At 35.1% G+C, this 18,324-nt stretch overlaps 4 protein-coding genes across 54 annotated transcripts in view; 1 reads left to right on the top strand and 3 right to left on the bottom strand.

Moving 5' to 3' along the window:
- Positions 1-1,764: 1,764 nt before the first annotated feature.
- On the bottom strand, positions 1,765-6,034 carry Mcm7 (minichromosome maintenance 7). The gene is made up of 10 exons (XM_076434017.1): positions 5,842-6,034; positions 5,528-5,736; positions 4,659-4,822; positions 4,386-4,566; positions 4,185-4,322; positions 3,708-3,893; positions 3,413-3,626; positions 2,850-3,327; positions 2,402-2,553; positions 1,765-2,310 (listed from the first exon to the last, which is right to left on the bottom strand). Exons 1-10 carry the CDS (start codon positions 5,879-5,881, stop codon positions 1,895-1,897), a joined length of 2,178 nt encoding a protein of 725 aa, XP_076290132.1. The 5' UTR covers positions 5,882-6,034; the 3' UTR covers positions 1,765-1,894.
- LOC143213796 (uncharacterized) lies at positions 5,697-18,037 on the top strand. Of its 3 annotated transcripts, none has more exons than XR_013010038.1 (6): positions 5,697-6,501; positions 6,560-6,767; positions 7,328-7,592; positions 7,784-7,987; positions 8,077-8,138; positions 8,445-18,037. XR_013010038.1 is itself a non-coding variant. In XM_076434073.1 (5 exons), the coding sequence occupies exons 1-4, from the start codon at positions 6,242-6,244 to the stop codon at positions 7,984-7,986; spliced, it is 936 nt and encodes a 311-aa protein (XP_076290188.1). In that variant the 5' UTR covers positions 5,697-6,241; the 3' UTR covers position 7,987; positions 8,077-18,037. The 3 variants fall into 3 exon arrangements, 1 of the variants encoding a protein (XP_076290188.1); XR_013010037.1 differs by having other exon boundaries at positions 8,252-18,037; XM_076434073.1 differs by having other exon boundaries at positions 8,077-18,037.
- On the bottom strand, positions 7,783-16,381 carry Sobp (Sine oculis-binding protein). Of its 2 annotated transcripts, XM_076434072.1 has the most exons (5): positions 14,903-16,381; positions 13,837-14,026; positions 11,975-12,323; positions 11,675-11,886; positions 7,783-11,369 (listed from the first exon to the last, which is right to left on the bottom strand). In XM_076434072.1, exons 2-5 carry the CDS (start codon positions 13,990-13,992, stop codon positions 10,056-10,058), a joined length of 2,031 nt encoding a protein of 676 aa, XP_076290187.1. In that variant the 5' UTR covers positions 13,993-14,026; positions 14,903-16,381; the 3' UTR covers positions 7,783-10,055. The 2 variants fall into 2 exon arrangements, with proteins under 2 accessions (XP_076290187.1, XP_076290186.1); XM_076434071.1 differs by having other exon boundaries at positions 13,837-16,381.
- The window catches only part of Sw (cytoplasmic dynein 1 intermediate chain short wing), a 21,627-nt gene continuing 19,831 nt past the window's right edge, over positions 16,529-18,324 (bottom strand). For all 48 annotated transcript variants that reach the window (XM_076434018.1, XM_076434020.1, XM_076434026.1 and 45 more), the window contains one exon: positions 16,529-18,205. In XM_076434018.1, the coding sequence (XP_076290133.1) occupies positions 18,086-18,205 (120 nt within the window). In that variant the 3' untranslated portion in view covers positions 16,529-18,085. The remainder of the gene's footprint in view (positions 18,206-18,324) is intronic.

Below are 18,324 nucleotides of genomic sequence, written 5' to 3'. Positions count from 1 at the left end.
CCGAACTGCCGAACTGCCGAACTTGCGAACTGCGCCGCCGCACTGGTCGATAAGTGCGGAAACTGGGGCAGAAATTTAAACGAAAAAACTATTCAAGAAATTGAAAATTGTTGTGTGATTTGTTTCATTTGCACTAAACCTACCACTGCCGATCGAATCACCGGTTTCGTATTCTTTATTTTACAACTATTGTATTATTATTATACAGCTATTTCCATGGGAAATGTGTCAAACAATTTCTTTATTCCAGTGCGTACTATTTAGAATAAAAATTGTACACAATCCAAGTAAATACAGTCTTGTTATTTTTCTAAGATAAAATATTTTAAGCGATTTTAGTGCTTGGCATCTAATACGCGTGTCGGATAAGTTATTTCCGAATGAATTTCATATAGTAGGACTAAGGTAATTCAAACGACGGAAAATTATCTCATTTCATTATTTAGAACCGGTCGATTTGACCGGTGGTGGTAAATCTAGTGTTACCATATTTCATATTTCTGTTCCGCCTAACTGAATGTGTTCCGAATTGTTCGAAAAACTGAAGATATGGCTTTAGAGTAGTAGAATAGCAAAAAAATTATTTAGATAACTGATTGTAATTCGCGTAATATGTATATGCTACACACAATAAACAAAAAAAAGAACCTCTTTGGAACCTACCAAAACCTCTTCGTTCTTATTGGATATTATATGTATGTACTTCAGTGCTCATTACTGAAATTTCAGAATACAAAAGTAGCTGCGGCCTGATACCCAATAAATATAAACGAATTTGAATATAATACACTTTTCAGACAGTAAAATTCAATTTTCGAGGAATTGAAACGAAGATCTGTTTCCCAAACTTTGCATGTACTTCGGATCTCGTTATAACAGATCATATAGTAGGATTTTCAATGGAAAAATACATCATAATCAATGGCAATGTTAAGTCATTACTTCACAAGAATAATACATTTATCTACGAAGATAGTACACGTGTATTCAATTCTATTATACACGAATAAATGAAATTGTCAAGTCATTCTGATTTTTGTCTTACGTTTTCGAAACGATCGATCACTGTGCGCCGCGCCATGCCGCCCGCTTACCTACTTACCCAAATAAACCATTCGCGGAGAACTCTAATCCGTGAAGACGTCGTGTGTCGCCACTGATCATTGCCATCGTTACCACCTACGGGTAAGAAGTAAGAACAGATTAACAGATGTATTGGAAGATTTTCAATAAACTATTCCCTTCCATAACATTTTCCAATGTCACCCCCCTTCCCTCAGAACAAAATATATTATTCATCCCGGGAAAGGAATGGGTGCAGGGCGGTTAATCCCGCCTTAATGTAAAACGCGTTGGTATTTTTCGCGACGCTAAAACAATCGCGACAATAAATTCTCGCACAGAGATGGTGTTTCGCGGTCTATTAATTAATTCGCGGCATGCAGTAAGAATGGCAAAGTCTGCTGATGGAGAGGACCGGTTCCTCCACTAAATATGTATCTCTCTTTGCCATTGTCAAAAACGGTAACAAACCGACAATTGGCAGAGTGTTGTAGCAACGCTACACTCTAAACAATATCTATATGGAAGTTAATGGAAATTTTGTTTTACATTCAACTTTTGAATGATATATATATATTTTTTATTTTCTATTTATTCGGATTTATTGCTTGATGGTTGATCGATTGAATTAAATAAATTTGTTCTTTTTGTTACAGGGAAAATGTAGAGGTCATGTCATGTAAGTAAATATCAAATGCAATATTAGTAATAAAGTAAGAAATTTATTTTCATTCATTGAAACAGATAAAAATACATGTGAATACTTTCCAAAGTTGTATAAAAAATATTTTGTATTCGGTCAAGTTCAATATACATTCATTAGGATAAATAATTATATAAATGTAATTTGTGTTCTTGTTTGATTCACTTGCCACACATTCAATGCCTCGTATTCTTCGATGCAGTCATTGACTTGATCAGGCTTGAATCCTTTGCTTGTACACCGTTCCAAAATATCTGATACTTTAACAGTCTTTTTATCACTAGCTAATTCCCTAATTAGATGGAAGATTCGGTTCATTGGATTCTGGTGTGCGTTTGTTGACAATGTTTCGGAATAGTTAATAGAATGTTTTGACATCTCGATCAATCTATTCGCCTCTACTACATCCGCTTTTTCAACAATATTCGATAATCTCAAACGCGCTAATGCAGTAGACAGACGCAATAAAGCCAGTAAATTACGTGGAGAGGTAAATGTTTTGTCCTGACTATTACGAGCAGCTCTCCTCATTTCCACATACGATTCTAAAAAGATGATTATACACAAATAATACAATCGACATTATAAAATACAAACAAACAGTGTAATTTTACAAAACTTCAATAACGCTCTTACCAACTATGTACTCTGTTAAATCTTCGGGAATAACAGGTTGCTTTGTTTTACATAGAGTGATGTACTTTCTAATTAAATTCATATCCAATGCTTGTGACTCCATAGGAGGTTGAATACAATGTTGATGAACGTAAGTTATATGTTGAGCCAGTCTGAAAACAAATCGCTGTATTATATGGAAATACTTACACTCGCTGTTTCTAAATGAAACGAACAAACTGTCCAGTTCAGTTTTCAAAGTAATAAACATAATTAATTTAACGTTGCATGTTTTGTTATAATATTTTAAGGAAGTATGTACTAATCACTAATAAATGAACGCTTATACAGTGACTCCCACTAATATTACATAGTACATAGTACATAGAAGCTAACAGCAAAATTGAACCATTTAACTTTAGAATGCCGTGTATGTATAAATATTTATACATATTGTATATTTACTAACTTTAAATCATTACTACGATCCGCTCGATCCTGAATTAACCACAACAGATCAAACCGAGATAGTAAGGCAGCAGGTAATTGGATATTTTGTTCAACTGTTCTCTTTGGATTATATCTGCCGTATGCGGGATTTGCCGCGGCTAATATAGAAACTCTTGCATTTAAGCGAGCCGTAATTCCTGCTTTTGCAATAGATATTGTTTGTTGTTCCATCACTTCGTGAATAGCTGTACGATCGTTGTCTGCCATTTTATCAAATTCATCAATACAACAAACACCTTCGTCAGCTAATACCAAAGCTCCTCCTTCAAGCATCATTTGACCGGTCAAAGGATCTTTCATAACTGAAGCAGTTAAACCAACTCCCGAAGAACCCCTGCCAGTTGTATATTGAGATCGAGGCGCCAACCTTGTTATAAATGAAAGTAGCTGAGATTTGGCAACACCTGGATCGCCCATTAAACAAATATTGATATTTCCTGTAAAATAACGAGTACATTGAAAAGAAAAGAATATAAAGAAAATACTAACAAAAACATTAACCAGAAATGCATTTAAAGAAACCTCTGATTTTAATATCTTCTCGATGTTTGTCCGTTCCACCGACGAGAAGTAATAACAGTGCTTTTTTAACATCTTCAAGCCCATAAATTTCTGGAGCTATAGAATGCGCTAATTTCCCATAAAAATCGTCTTCCATCAATAAAGATAATTCGTCGTCAGTCAATTCAGAATTACTATCGTCAGCACTTTGCATATTAGTGAGACAAACAATTTTCTGAATCGTAAAAGGTTTTCATATTTACTTACAAACACATAAACAATGGGGAATAATATTGCTAAAATTATAAATACGTACATGCGCATCTAAATATGTTTCGTTCAAAAGAGCTGCACCCACTCGAGCGCTAAACCCAGATTTTATGATTGGCAGGAAAATACCTGTAATGAGTACATGGTCTCCGGGTAAACATTTTCTCGTTTTTTCGCCTCTGCAATAAACTGTTACAGTTCGTGGAATATGTCCTACAGGAACTTGATCGCTCTAAAATAATTACAGTAATAGTTAGTAAATAATTGAATTATAAATAATTAATAATAATTAGGCTGTCGATCTTTATGCAAAATAAACATTGCTTGCATCGATTGCAAGAAATAGAAACTATGTAAATTGGATGGTATTTCTTCTCTTCATGATTTCAATAGAGGAGAAGTCATGTCAATATTGACATCTTCAATTTTTAAAATTTTCCAACAATTTTGAATTTCACCTACTCAATTTTGTTATACATGTATAAAGATCTGCAGCCTAACAATAATAAAGTTGCAAATTTACATGTTCTTGTATCTTTATTTCTTGAAATTTGACAAATTTTGATCCCCTTGTTTGCATTTCTAATATACCACCAGATTTATTTATACGACAATCGTCGCTGGGACATGTGCGTAGTGGTATATATTTCAGAGATTGTACCTAAAAATATTAGCTATAGTAATCCCTTATCTACTGTAACGTGAAGAGTTGTTAATCTCTTACTGGTTGGAATGTTTCAGCACCGCATTGATCACATGTATACGTAGCGACAACTAGCAGGGGCATTACATCGCTAGATCTCGTTACTATACCTCGTACAGTAACTAGGCTTCCTATTTTATCTGCTTTAATGTCCCTCACAGAATATGCCTTCGCTGCATCGAAATCCTTGAAATATACTTCGCTAAAAGTACATGAAATAGATATTAATGACAGTATTTATATCTGTGGTAGAGGATGTATGTACGTGTATGTTAGAATAAAATAAAATTATACAAGCGTCTCATAAGCTCTGGTGCATATTTATTTCTTGCATCGCGTTGTTCACCGAGATGTTTGTTACGATCTTCCATCAGTAGTCTATGTTCAATATATACATCTAAAGCATCTTTCGGTGGTACTGATTTTGTTTTAAAATCAGGTAGCATTTCTTGAACGAGCTATATACACATAACAATATATTTTTAAATGTACAGTTTTTAACTCCTTGCCTTACAATATGTATTGTGTCCGACTCGTGATAAAGATTCCAAACAGAGTTTAATAAATATTTATGCTATTAATTTCCTTTATACCGAAATAGAATTCTATTTTAGTTTTGTTAATGTTCAGATATTGAAGAATATATAGGCATACAACAAAAAGGCGAAAAATAAATCGTGGGAGAAGGGGTTAAGGGGGTAGACTCGTTTCCAGGATTGCAAGAGTGCAGGATTCACCTTCTCATTTCTCAATAATGCATGCGATGGGGTTTTTCTGTAGTCAAAAGCGCTAGATAATAGGCCGCGATCGCCCTCAAAAGTCCTGTTTTTATGTTTAGCTGTCGCAGCTTTATGAAAATGGCTATTGTGCAGAGCATGAAAGAATTGTAGCGGGAAGGGAATAGGGCAAGAAGTCTGACCACTCAGATTGCCTTTCATGCTCCGCACAGTACATGCACAGCTGTCTAAATAATGCAAATTACAGCTCATAAATGTAAAAATGGGATTTTTGAGGGCGATCGTGGCCTAGATTAATCTTTTATCTAGCACTTTTGACTACTCAAAAACCCCATCGCATGCATTATCTAGAAATGAGAAGGCTCATTCCGCGATTATCACCCTTGCAATCCTAGAAAAATATAAAATATATATGCATATACTCACATCCAAAAGTAAATTTACATATCTCCTGGTATTGCTTGCTATAGATTCTGCTAATTCATCGTCAAACTCGTGAACATCATCTAATTCTATTGTAAGCTCTAATTGTTCACGATGAGCTAAATTGGTGAGTTGCTGTTTATATTTGAATGATTTCTCACCGGTTGTGTTATCCATTACAATAAACTCCGTCAAAAAAGTCTTTAGTTGTTCTAATATAACGAAGAAATACAAATTAATATATCATAAACATTTAAACCTTAATCAAAATATTAGTAATTGAAATTCTAAATATTATAATACATAATAACACTCACCTCTAACTTTTGCATAATCCTTCGATATTTTTGGTGCCATTTTTTGAAATTTACTTTCAGAAGTATTTTAAATCCGAATTGTCCGTCTCTTTTAACGAAATCAAACCACTGTAGTACAACAATATCAAATACGACTGTTATGATATCTCACCGAGTTCTCAGTTCTCGGTCTCGATGTGTTCTTCCCGCCTAAACTGAAACGGAAGTTTACAACGTATCGATATGTAAATCGATGCCACTACGACTCGTCATCATTTAGATACGTTACTATTTTTTCCGCGCAGCGCCTCTAGCGGCCATCCATCGTACGAAAAATGCCGGAACATTCGGAATGTTTCGGAACGCAGTCTGGCAGAGTAATTCGAATTCCTAAGATATTTTCTATATAGTTTGTTTTAAAATGGCTAATTTACAGTTTAATTATTCCAATTTGCCAACTTCGGAAGAAGAAGCAGTTGTTTGGGCTCGCGAACACGGACTATTGCGCGTGTCAAAAAATTGCGGTAGACATCGTAGGCCAATGTGGTTAGGTAAAAGTCCAGCCTACCATGGAATCGGCCGGTTTCGATGTCCTGTTGGTCGTTCAAACTGCCGACAGTATTCAGGGACGGTTGATTCCTTCTTTGAACATATTCATTTGCCTTTATATAAGGCGATAAGGTAAGTTTTATACTCATTCACGCATTTATACGATTTAATAAATTGTTAATTTTTTCAGATTGATATACTGCTTCACGCAGAACCTATCTTACGCTGATACCGCGCGCGAATTGGGCGATGATTGTTACACAGTTTTGGCACCAAGGACCATTTCAGCCTGGTTCCACTATTGTCGAGAGATGACAGTCAATCTTCTTCCCAAGATACAATCTGGTAAGCCGAAACTAGGGGGGATTTCGGCATCAGGAAAACCAATTATAGTTCAGGTATAGAATATTGTATTGATTCGTGTTAAGGGAATAGACTTGTATCCAGGATTGCAAGGGTGCAGGATGCGCTTTCTCATTTCTCGATAATGCACGCAATGGGATTTTTTAGTATAGTTAATGGCGCTAGATAAAAGATCAATCTAGGCCACGATCGCCCTCAAAAGTCCTATTTTTTCACATTTACGAGGCATATTTTGCAAGTTACGCCTCGTAAACGCAATAATAAGACTTTTTAGGGCGATCGCAGCCTAGATTAATCTTTTATCTTTAACTTTTGACTACTGAAAAATCCCATCGCATGCATTATCAAAAATGAGAGGGCGCATTCCACATCCTTGCAATCCTAGAAACGAGAGTCCACCTTAATTCTAGATTTTGAGGAGATATTTTAGTGATAGTTCTGCATCTTTGAATAACTAGATTCTTTTTGTTACAAGTAATGTTTGTTTTTGATTATCCGCATAGTTTGTAGCACTAAATGAGATAGAGTCAGGGCCACGCAAGCAACTAACAACCGCAAATGGTATTTACAACTTTCTTTTCATATTATTTCACAGATCGACGAAATCGAATTTGGGAAACGAAAACACAAACGTGGTCTCAAAGTCAGTGACTATAGGCTCTTGGGGATGGTCGACATTGAGAAAGACGACTGTCGGGTGGCAATAGTGGAAAGCCGTACAGCCGATAATTTAGTCGACCTTATTGTAGAGAATGTGGCCATTGGCAGCGAGATACATACAGATTGCTTTCGCAGTTATGCAGGTCTCACTGAGGCAGGCTATATCCACACAAGGGTGAACCGTAATTTTGAGTTCATTGGTAATTAGTAATACTGCTAATCTGAAACTACCGTTATTTACTTGAGCAACTCTTCATTCTTGTACTTAGGCTTTGTTTGCATTGATTCGAGTTAGATTTGGGTTAATTTTAGGTGAGGTCTGAGTTCTGTTTTAAGTGATTCGAAATCGGTGGGTAACGTAGAAATGAATTAAATCGAAATTTAATTATAGCATGTGACAGCGAGCACGCTCAAAAAATCGACTCTAAATGGCGTCCCGTGAAAGATTGGATGCGAGGTAAAGTTCGCTTCAATGATGATGATTGTGCCGATCGAATATGTGAATATCTGTGGCGGCAACATTGCCACCAAAACAAAATAGATCTAATGGCATCTCTCATGGAAACGATCCGAATACATTACGTTTTTAAGTAAGGTAAGCTGAAATATGAGAATAGTTGATTGCTCACTTATTTGGACTAATCAAATTTTATATAAAGAACGTTAAGATTGCTTAATTTTTAGACATCCACCTCCAGTCTGCGAAGCGGTACGTTCCCTTGCAATGAAGCTTATTTTTCAGTAAGGTAAGGTATATCTAACCCCGTTACATACTAGGGATGGGATCAAGTTCGATATCTACTCACGAATCCGAGTCAATTTCAATAACCAAGTTTCATTTCATGGGTTTCGATTACAGTAAAGTCGCCGCGATTTGTTTCCCATCGCCGGTTACGGTTGAAGCCACAAAAAAATGGTGTCTCGCTCATATCCAGATCACAACACAGAACCGAGAAATGACTTACAGTCGGACATTACTGTATTTGCTTCTGATAAATTGTCTTTCTATTACTTGTCGGAAAGATTTCTTATATTCTAATTTTAAATTGCAGCACATTAAGACGACGCAGCGCAGCGTCACCTGTGGGATTTTTGTCTTGCACAATAATTCATACTCGTGAGCATGGGCCTAAAGCAGGCATGGAATTTAACTGCTCGATCCAAGACTTTTTCGAAGGCTGTGCTCCCTTGACACGGTTGCGCGTCTCGCTCCTCGTGATGGTCTTACGTCTTACTTAGTTCTCGAGCCAACTCAGGCCCGTACCATATGAACTATGAACTGCGCGTGGCGGATATGGTGATGGATCAATTCGAGAATCGTTTTATTGATTTCCATCAAGTGGGAATCTACCAAGCGGGTAAAATTTGGACAATATAATTAAAAACTATCTTCTAAATTTATTATCTCAAAATTATCATGCGACACAGTGGAATAGGCCTACTGGGGATACCACTCACAAAAAAAAAACGCATTGACAATAGTACCTCATGGGTGATGCGGAAATCTATTGATGTGAGACATGAGGGCCTACGTATGGGCCTGAAACAGCTCGAAAACTGTGACCGTCACGGGGAACGAGACGCGCGGCCGGGTCAAGGAGGCGCACAGCAATCTATCCTGACTTTATTGAAATATAAGCTGTTCCTGAAGATAAAAATTTGTATGGCATAATACAATTTACAGGTTCCATCACTGGTATCATTAATTTCTCTTACGGTTATTTGCAAAATGAGGTTTAATTTTGTATTGTGATTTTCTAGTTCATTCTTTAAAAGTGAATAACTTTTGTGATCATTAATATTTTTCAATTTTCATTTCTTTAATGTCTTTTGGAAGCTCTAAGAGTTATTACTAAATTTTGCAAAGAAGTTTTCTTTTCGGTATTAACGTTGTACGATGCTATAACATTTTTTTAAGTAAACTGCAACTCTCTGTGATCAAATTCATGTCGTATGTCAATTAATGACTAAACAAGATTACGTATACATATGCATTCACATATTTAAAATGATCTACATATACTAGACTTAAATCAATGCAATAAACTATATTGTAGGAAATATTAATGGATCTATAGGCAATCTTTTTAATGGAACGTTATCATATTGATAAAATAAATTTATTTCTTTTATGTATTATAATACTATACATTAGTAAACATTTTCTCTTATTTAACTCTTATACCATAGATTTTAAATTTAATTGTATATAAAATTATAAAAAACATGAAACATTTTAATCAAACATTATTATAATTTATCGAATAATTTACAATTTTATAGGATCTAAAAGAATTGTAGAGTCTGCATTGGAAGGATAATCACATTTTACTAAATGAATATTGAATGTGTAGAATATGTGTATATATTATATGTAGTCGAAAGTCAAAACAATAGTATCGTTTCAGACAATTGCTACAGTACTTATCGTTAGAGCAGCATTTATGTAAAAGAACTTGTATAAAATATTAAACGCATTTACTTGTCTTTATACATACAGTCAAATATTAAAGGCAAACGATATCACCTTTAATTGATAATGTTTTCTTCGTGTAATGGAATTTTCGAATTATTTATCGACGTGTGTAATACATATATTGCAATTTGATAAAAATTCCAAGTATATTGAGCATATTGATTTACTGTGCCGAGTCGAAAATTGTTCAAGTCGCTATAGATTTATTTCTTTTTTTCAATTGTTGCTCTTTATGTTCATAATTGATATTTTCATTTAAATGTTTCCTCTTCCTTGGTGGTTTTGCACTGTATTTAAATGATTGTACATTATCGTTATTCTCATCGTTAATACTAGAAGAGGTCAATGAAACGCAAAGTTTTGTAGAAGTTGCATGCTGCGGTTGATCTGATACAAATATATTTGCATTTCTACATAATTGTGATTCCTGAAGCATAGAACACTTATTTTCTATCGATCTGTTACATTTTAGATTTTTATATTCTGGATCTATAGTATTTGTAGGTATATTTTGTTCGCCAACTACTAGTTTATTAAGAATTGGAGTTGGTATAGGAACAGGAATTGGTATAGGTATGGGAACAGGAATAGGATACGGTACCAGAACTGTGACAGGAGATAAAATACTCGAAGAGAGTGCATGACCAGATGAATCAGCTCGATTAGATTGTACCGAGGGTGATGTTCTTGAAGAATGATTAATTTGCTTTTTATATTTTGCTCGATTAAATTTGTCCGCGAGACATTTAGGCGATGATGTTGTGTCATGCCCTATTCTACATCCAGACGTGTCTACAAACAGGTGCGGCGTACATACAATATTTTCTGTTAGAGTGTCCTTTCTCTCTTCTTGTAAAACTCTTATATCTTTTACATATATATTGTTTTTAAATAGTGGGTTGTTATGTTCATGACTATGCGAATCACAATTAATAACATTTATCAGGCTAGAATTCTTTGCAAAATTATTACAATTCACAGTGCTTTGTTGTGGGCAATTTAGTATACAGTGATTTTGATTATCTAGAAAATTACAGAATTTGTTATCTTCATTTACTGAAAATTGTTTCATATTTTGTCCATTAATATCGTTTTCATTTATTCCTGTATCAACATTCTTTCTGTTTCTATTATAACTAGTAGCTTTGCTACATAATTCAATGCAAAATGAATCTCTCTTTTTTATTGTTCTCCTAGTAGATTCTAACGAATCCTCGATTTCATTTTCTTCATTTTTCTTTGATTTATCGTGAGAAGATAAATCAGAAGTCGTATGTTCATCTGTTGCAAACGGACTTTCTGTGGAACTATCTGCTACTGGTGATTGACAATTTCGAAACCAAAGTTCTGGTGTTATTAAATTACTCTTTTCCGTATCGTGATAAGAAACGGTATTTAAACCATGAAGCATCAAGTGAGTTTGCGTTTCATGGCAAAAAATATTCATTTTGTACTGATTCAAGCATTTGTCGCTACAAAATTCAAGTTGACTTTCACCATCCTAAAAGTCATCTAATTAGTTAAAATCTGAGCATTATTTATGCCACAATTACTATCATATTGCCCTTGCCCTACACTACAATATCGAGTCGGACACGTGATGAAGACCCTGAACAGTCTAATATGCATGTTACAATTAATTTTCTTTAAATCGGAATAAAGTTCTATTTTGGTTTTGTTAAATAGATATAAATTTTCGTCTTTTTCTAAGAAATTATCACTATAAAAAAGTTCTGATTACTGAAACCGCAAAAATAAATCGTAGTGCAAGGCGTTAAAATAATTAGTATTATTTAGTGTACATACTTGAAAGTCGACATAACTAATTGGATTCTTTATATGACTACACCAATCACAGGTTTTTGCTCGTTTAAAAACTGCTCTTCTACCTGCTGCAAGACAAGCTTCGCTGCAAAAATGTCCCAAAGTATTTATTGAATTGCAAGAAGGAGAGTTTGTTCTTCCTGATTCGAATGTTTCATTAATTCGACCACACCAAGCACAGAACCTGTTGTCACCTGTAAGACAGAAGAATATTAGAAGTAGCAGTATGTAAAGTATGTATAATTAATTTCACACAATCTAATTACATTTTTTATTCTTTACCTGAGCAAATAGATCTTGAAAAATTATTTGTAAAATCAACTGTTACTTTTTTGAGCGACACTGCAGATGATGATGGTATTTGTTCTCTTGTACTTATTAAATTGTTGGTAGAATATTGTAATGATATATTTCTATAACTCGAGGGTAAGTTGGAAGCATTAAATGATAGTGGTGACTTCGGTATTTCTTCGTTTGAGTGAAAGTTTGGTTTCATTTCAAGTATTCGAGTATTTTTTGTACGAGGTCCAGACGAAAAATGATCTAGATTTAAACTTCTTGTACAATCGCTATCCACCTTATTGTAACCATACCATCCCAGCAACTCACTCATCGTAACCGCTGCATATTCCTGAGGTGACACACATGTACAATAACATAAATTATTATTGCACATAATTCATTGAATACTACTCTATTACATTTTCAATTATTCATCTTGAAATTTTCTGAGTGCATCTTTCAAATTTTGAACTTTTCTTCTAATATGTAAACTCTATTAAAAATTGTCTAAAAATACATATAACTATAGCTGCTGCATGGATCATGTCTGATCATCATCACGAGTCATCTTTATAATAGAATTAATTAATATGCTCATAATTTTCTTTTATCACCACATCGCTTTTTCATTTGTTTTCAGTAAATATTTTCGGGAATATACCCAGTCAACCAGGCCTGTTGTAGCAGAAATTGAGCCCAGCGTGTGGAGGCCACTTAACGGGCATTATACTGACCGAACGTCGCTCGAAGCTGCTCGAAACACACGATGGCTCGATTCTGGTCATGGCAGCAAAGCTAGCGCGGGCTCGTATTCTGCCCTCGGCACCAGCCACAATCCTAGCCACTCGGTCCCTAGTTTTAGGGACCGTTTTACGTTTTGCATCGATTGCAAGAGATAGAAACTAAGTTGAATATTACTTCTTCCCTCTTAACCACTTGCCGTACCATTTTCTTTACAGACGCATTCATTACAACGTCTTTATGCAAAAAACAATTTTATAAAACTAGGGACCGTGCTGCCCTCTTAAAATGGACCGAGCGGCCAGGATTGTGCCGAGGGCAGCTTGTGCCCGGCTCGTGCCGAGGACAGAATACGTGCCCACGCTAGCTTTGCTGCCATGGCCAGAATCGAGCCATCGTGTGCTTCGAGTGACGCGACGTTCGGCCAGTATAATGCCCGTTAGGTGGCCTCCGCACACTGGGCCTTTTTTTTAAATGTCTCTCCTCGAGATGCTGGTGAGGACCGTTTCTTCCATTCACTCACCAGCATCTATCCGAGAACAGCCACTCGTGTTCTTGGCTATACCGCACGCTGGGCCAGTGTCGCCAGATCGAGAAAATCGAGGGGAATATAAGTACCCCCTCTCTGATGACCAGTCCAGTCTACAGCACGGGCACCGTGGTCTACGGTCTTAGTGGGGGACGTTGGAGTGTGCGCATTACTGCGCATGGTGCTGGAATGGGATAGTGGAAGGGGAAAAGGAGGAGAATGTGTGAGAGCCGTTTGGCTCTCATCTGGCGACACTGCGCTGGGCTCGATTTCTGCTACGACAGACCTGGTTGACTGAGTACGTGCATTCCAATGTTTTTATAGCTTTTATAGTTTTTATATTCATTTTATAATACATATATATACCGAAAAAAATATAATTTGATGAATACTTCCTCATGGGTGCATCTTTGCAATCTCAATAATCGTAAATTAAAAATATTGGAACTCATCATATTGTACTCTTTTGAACGGGTCCCGTAAACCTAATGTTAATTAAATTGAAATAAATCAAAAATAACTAGCGGCGATCGAATTGTATGTTTGCATAGGAGATGGTTGATATATATATATAAATAGATAAATATATTACCTGAATTTCATCAGTAATTTGTTCCTCTTTAATTTTAATCGGTGTAGAAACCTGTCTGAGTGTACCGTTTTCTCCATGATCCTCTGACGGTGTTGAAATTGTCTCCGCGTTTTCTTTAAGCTTCTTTGTAGATGAATTAACCGATTTATTGTCCATTACGAGATTTCACGCCTGCGAATTCTCAATTAACCTTTAGCAAAACCTCAGGTAAATTAATTTCATTATTCGCCCCCGAAAAATTCACTTGAGTAGTTGATTTAAAGTATTTCTTCTGTTATGTCCGTAGTTAAATTAATGATAAATAGTATTTATTCTACTAATGTCTATGAAGCATATACTATACATATAATACGTATATGCACTATAGTTATTGCACCTCTCCTTAACGTTGATCTAAATTGAATAAATATAGTTATTATTAGTAATCTGCAGATGTTATGCACACACATGTGAATTTACGAGAGGAGAAGAAAAATAAAACCCGCTGCAAAGCTCAGTCAGCGATGTTGTTATATTATTTTGAAATCAAAGTTTCAATGGTAGAAATAAATTTCCGGTGCAAAATCCGGTATTAACATTTGTTATCAGAAATCTAGATTTAAAAGAAACTTTTGTAGCCTTATAGTAATTGTTTAACCATTGATAAAACAGAATAAGCATGTTTTGACCGCTTCAGGAAATAATTCCAGCTGATTTTACAAGATATTATTAATCCTGAGTCTTAGAATAGAAGTTGCAAACATCATAAAAATCAAATGGAACTTATCGAGAGGATAACGATAGTCAATGATTTCTCAAAATAATGCAGAAAATGTATTGCGTGCATTATTACCGAAATTTTACTTCTGTACAAAATATTATATATCTCAGCAACGAAAAGGAATAGTAAAAATGCTTCGGGTAAGCTTCTCCACTTGAAATAGGTATAAATATTCGAGTAGGTAATACTGAGCCATCAAGCTGTGCCTAATCAAATTTCACAGATATTTTTAGGCTACTAAGGTAACACAACTTGCGTGAAAATAGATCACATAAATAACTCTGTCTAGTATCTTCTCGTTCTCACCAAATTAACGAGAAAATTTCTTTCTCTTCAGAATTTCAATTTCACTATCCGATCGATCACTTGACGGTCAAGAACAACGCATCGATCCGTTTGTTAATGTATTAATTTACAACAAAATTATATTCCCGGCGTTGGTTTACTATAGTTGGTTTAGAAAAACAGTTTATTTATCAATTAGTATAACTCGCGACACTGGAGGAACCAAAAGTACACAGAAAATCATAAATGTGTCTTTAGAAGTGCGCTTTTGGTTCGTGGATCACGTGGTGTGATCTTCTCACATGCACCGAAGTATTACTTTCGAGTTTCAATCAACTTTTATTATGCAGATTCGATTTCGATGCATGAATGGAAAATAATGCGACGAGTTTCGCGAGGAAGTAATCTGCCGTTTTTACTTGCACACTTTTTACAACGACCGTGATGACTCGTAACACCAACTTTTTCGAGGGCTTAGAGACGAATTCCCGAGGAAGACTGGCGGTAGGTTCACGGGTATAAAAATATCCGAGTTTGCTACGTTTCAAACTGTTCGTGTGTTCGTCTAAAGTCGGAGCTGATAAAAACTGACATGTTACACCTACGAGCGCTGAAAGTAGACTAAACGCGGATTCTCGTGGCTCGTAAAATTGAACGCTGTTCTCCACACAACAGTTTCACATTCCTCTAATTATCAAACTAAATACATATACGTACATATTATAATATTAAATTGCAGCGTGTACAGAATTAATTTCACTTGCTTTATCTGATTGTGAAACATAAAGAGACATGGTCGCTACGCAAATAGAACTACTGTGGAACACATCTTTCAAATGTACCCAGTAAGCAAACGTGCTCGATTTTGGACGGGCATCTAGGCGCGCATAAGTAGTGCATTCTGCCGGCAGAAAGACTGGACATCTGCTAGATGAAATAAAATTTGTTTCGCTTGTAATCGATATTTAAGCATTCAAATAAGTCTAACCATACAAAAGTTATAAATCTTTTTTTCGGGATAAAGACGTTCTAATCACTGCAACTGTAAAAGAAATGGTATGGCAAGGGGTTAATAATGTAAACAATATTTTGAGTAATGGTACAGCAATTTTTAGTGGCCCCTCAGGGTCACCATTTGAAATCACCAGGAAATTGTTGAATGGCCCCCTTTAACAATCGAATTGGAGGGGATATTTTTTTACGTTTATCGTGTACGACCTTTTTGCTAGACGATTTACTGTAGTCGGCTTTTGTCTACACGTATAATTCTAAACAATCAAATTTTGCAAGAACTTTAACAGCTTATATCTCAATAACTATTTGTTTGGGACATGTGGCTCCTTTCGAACTTTTTCTCTCCCCGATGAGTAAAAGGTATTGATGTAAAAACAAGAAAGCAAGCTAATAAAAACGTGGTAACAAACTTTAACGACAATTTTGCGGCAAGTTTCCCTTACAAAAACATCCTGTACATATAAATATCATAAATCAGTCGGATTTACTCTGTGTGAAACACTCTTCATAAAGAAACCATATCTACCGAGTAACGTAACTGTTCTTCGTCATAGACTACATGACGTATTACGTATAAACAATACTTACAAAATCCGTTTTCATGTTTCGTAAGGTAAAATTAGTAAACATTCGGAGTTTTAAAATAAAGTTTTAATCAGAGCATTAGAGACAATAATAAATTTGTATGCTAACTTATTAAATTACCATTGCCTATAGCAATTTAAATTAAAGAATGCATGTAGGATTTTAAGAAGAGGAGAAAACCACTGAACAGCGGGTCCCGAACCCGTGATCTCAAGATTTTTACATTAATTAAACATGTTTCAATGATCGCGATCACAGAGTAATTCGCCTTCTTTTAATTTTCTAATGCTTTTCAAAAGTCTGGACAGCTCTAACACGACACTGGGCCGTTGTATGTTTGCTACAGCATCTTTTGTTTGCGTACACAACGCGTAGCAGTTTTCTTAGAAAACAAGTGAGGATCACTGTGCGGAATTGCGCACAAGAAAATCAAGTACAATGTACAATGTACAACATAGAACAATCTGCTAGAGAAAAATCGGTAAGAACAACGTTGTTGAAAATGACGAAGATGGCACGATACAGCGACGTACGCAAACACAGAAACGACGATACATGTACTAACAACTTCGTCGCTAGAAAGAAGTTGCCTGGAGCGTTTGTGGATTTGATTGGTTATGGTTGCGTACATACATACATAATTTTGCAATTGTTCGAAATGATAACATTAACGAATCAGATACTGAACATGCGGGGCCTTCATTCGCTCTGTGCCGTCCTGCGTGACCTCTTTCTAGCATCAGAGAACATAGTCCATGATTTCGAAAATCCTACATGCACATTACAAAAACATGTAATAAACTGATAACTCCTCAGATTTAATAAAATATTTTTGTGTATAATACATTGTAGAAGAAATTATTTTTGCATTAAAAAAGGACAGTGTAAATATGCTTGACTTGAGCAAGGGTATGCATAAAAACATAATTCTATACTTAACAATATCACATTTTAGGTAAAGCCCAGCTGTTTATATTAACGAAATGTGTTTATTTACATTTTTAAGCAATAATCCTTGTTCAATGAGTTTGCAGTTTCCTCATATTATAAATTACAAAAAACAGAACAAAGTAATGAAAGCTATATCATTCTGAAAGAGTATAAATAAGAAAAATAAATTAATACGTTAATTAATTAAAAAATCTTACTATTTTCTTTAAAAATAATTCTTAATTTAAAGTAATGAGAATATATATAGTTACTTAGTGTGTGAAATTTTGTAATCATCATTAATAGTAATTTCTCATCATCTCATTTCCTTTAAATTCAGGAGATGTTTATAATGTCAGTATTTACATGCAAAGATATGTTGTACACAGTTTTTTAATTGTGTACTCCATTGAACTTGTTTAGTAACAATTTCCACGAGTTGTGTAGAATTTATAGCCGTTAGAGTATAGAGCAACTGCGTATATATAAAGCGCTAACACGTTTGTTCTGCTGCTTAGCACTTTCTTCTTAGTGTTTTCAAAATCTTTTATAATTACGTGTTATATTTATTCGATTTTAAGGTTTAAAGTATGTAACTTGAACTTAGAAATAGTTTCTAAACAAAACTGTTAATGTACTTTATCTAACGGCACGGCGCTAAGAGAGGTATAGAACTTAAGGCCGCTGGTCCCTAAGATTAAGTTTATGTAACTCTTCATCTGCTTTGTTGTTCCTCAACTCTTGTTGCGTATATAAAAATTTATTCCACTCATCAATTCTTGGATGCGCTAAATGCTGCATTAAAACAAGCACACGTTTTAGTCAAATTTATGGTATTTAGTAATTTTAAATGTAACATTATCCATATTTAATGACTTAATAGTATGTATCATTTAAGTGCGGACACACTGTAA

This window comes from Lasioglossum baleicum, chromosome 11, assembly GCF_051020765.1.
Source record: "Lasioglossum baleicum chromosome 11, iyLasBale1, whole genome shotgun sequence".
In the NCBI taxonomy this organism is placed as follows: domain Eukaryota; kingdom Metazoa; phylum Arthropoda; class Insecta; order Hymenoptera; family Halictidae; genus Lasioglossum; species Lasioglossum baleicum.
The sequence above is the reverse complement of the archived record's forward strand: the minus strand, read 5'-3'. Positions and strand labels throughout refer to the sequence as shown.

Coding starts and splice junctions, on each gene's coding strand:
- Mcm7 (XM_076434017.1), bottom strand. CDS start 5,881: ATGGCACCAAAAATATCGAAGGATTATGCAAAAGTTAGAG. Junction 4,567..4,658: donor CCAGAGCTTATGAGACGCTT/GTATAATTTTAT, acceptor ATGTACTTTTAG/CGAAGTATATTTCAAGGATT. Junction 4,323..4,385: donor GTGCTGAAACATTCCAACCA/GTAAGAGATTAA, acceptor TAATATTTTTAG/GTACAATCTCTGAAATATAT.
- LOC143213796 (XM_076434073.1), top strand. CDS start 6,242: ATGGCTAATTTACAGTTTAATTATTCCAATTTGCCAACTTCGGAAGAA. Junction 6,502..6,559: donor CCTTTATATAAGGCGATAAG/GTAAGTTTTATA, acceptor TAATTTTTTCAG/ATTGATATACTGCTTCACGC. Junction 7,593..7,783: donor CCGTAATTTTGAGTTCATTG/GTAATTAGTAAT, acceptor ATTTAATTATAG/CATGTGACAGCGAGCACGCT.
- Sobp (XM_076434071.1), bottom strand. CDS start 13,992: ATGGACAATAAATCGGTTAATTCATCTACAAAGAAGCTTAAAGAAAAC. Junction 12,324..13,836: donor AAATTACTGATGAAATTCAG/GTAATATATTTA, acceptor GTGTCACCTCAG/GAATATGCAGCGGTTACGAT. Junction 11,887..11,974: donor TTCAAGATCTATTTGCTCAG/GTAAAGAATAAA, acceptor TCTGTCTTACAG/GTGACAACAGGTTCTGTGCT.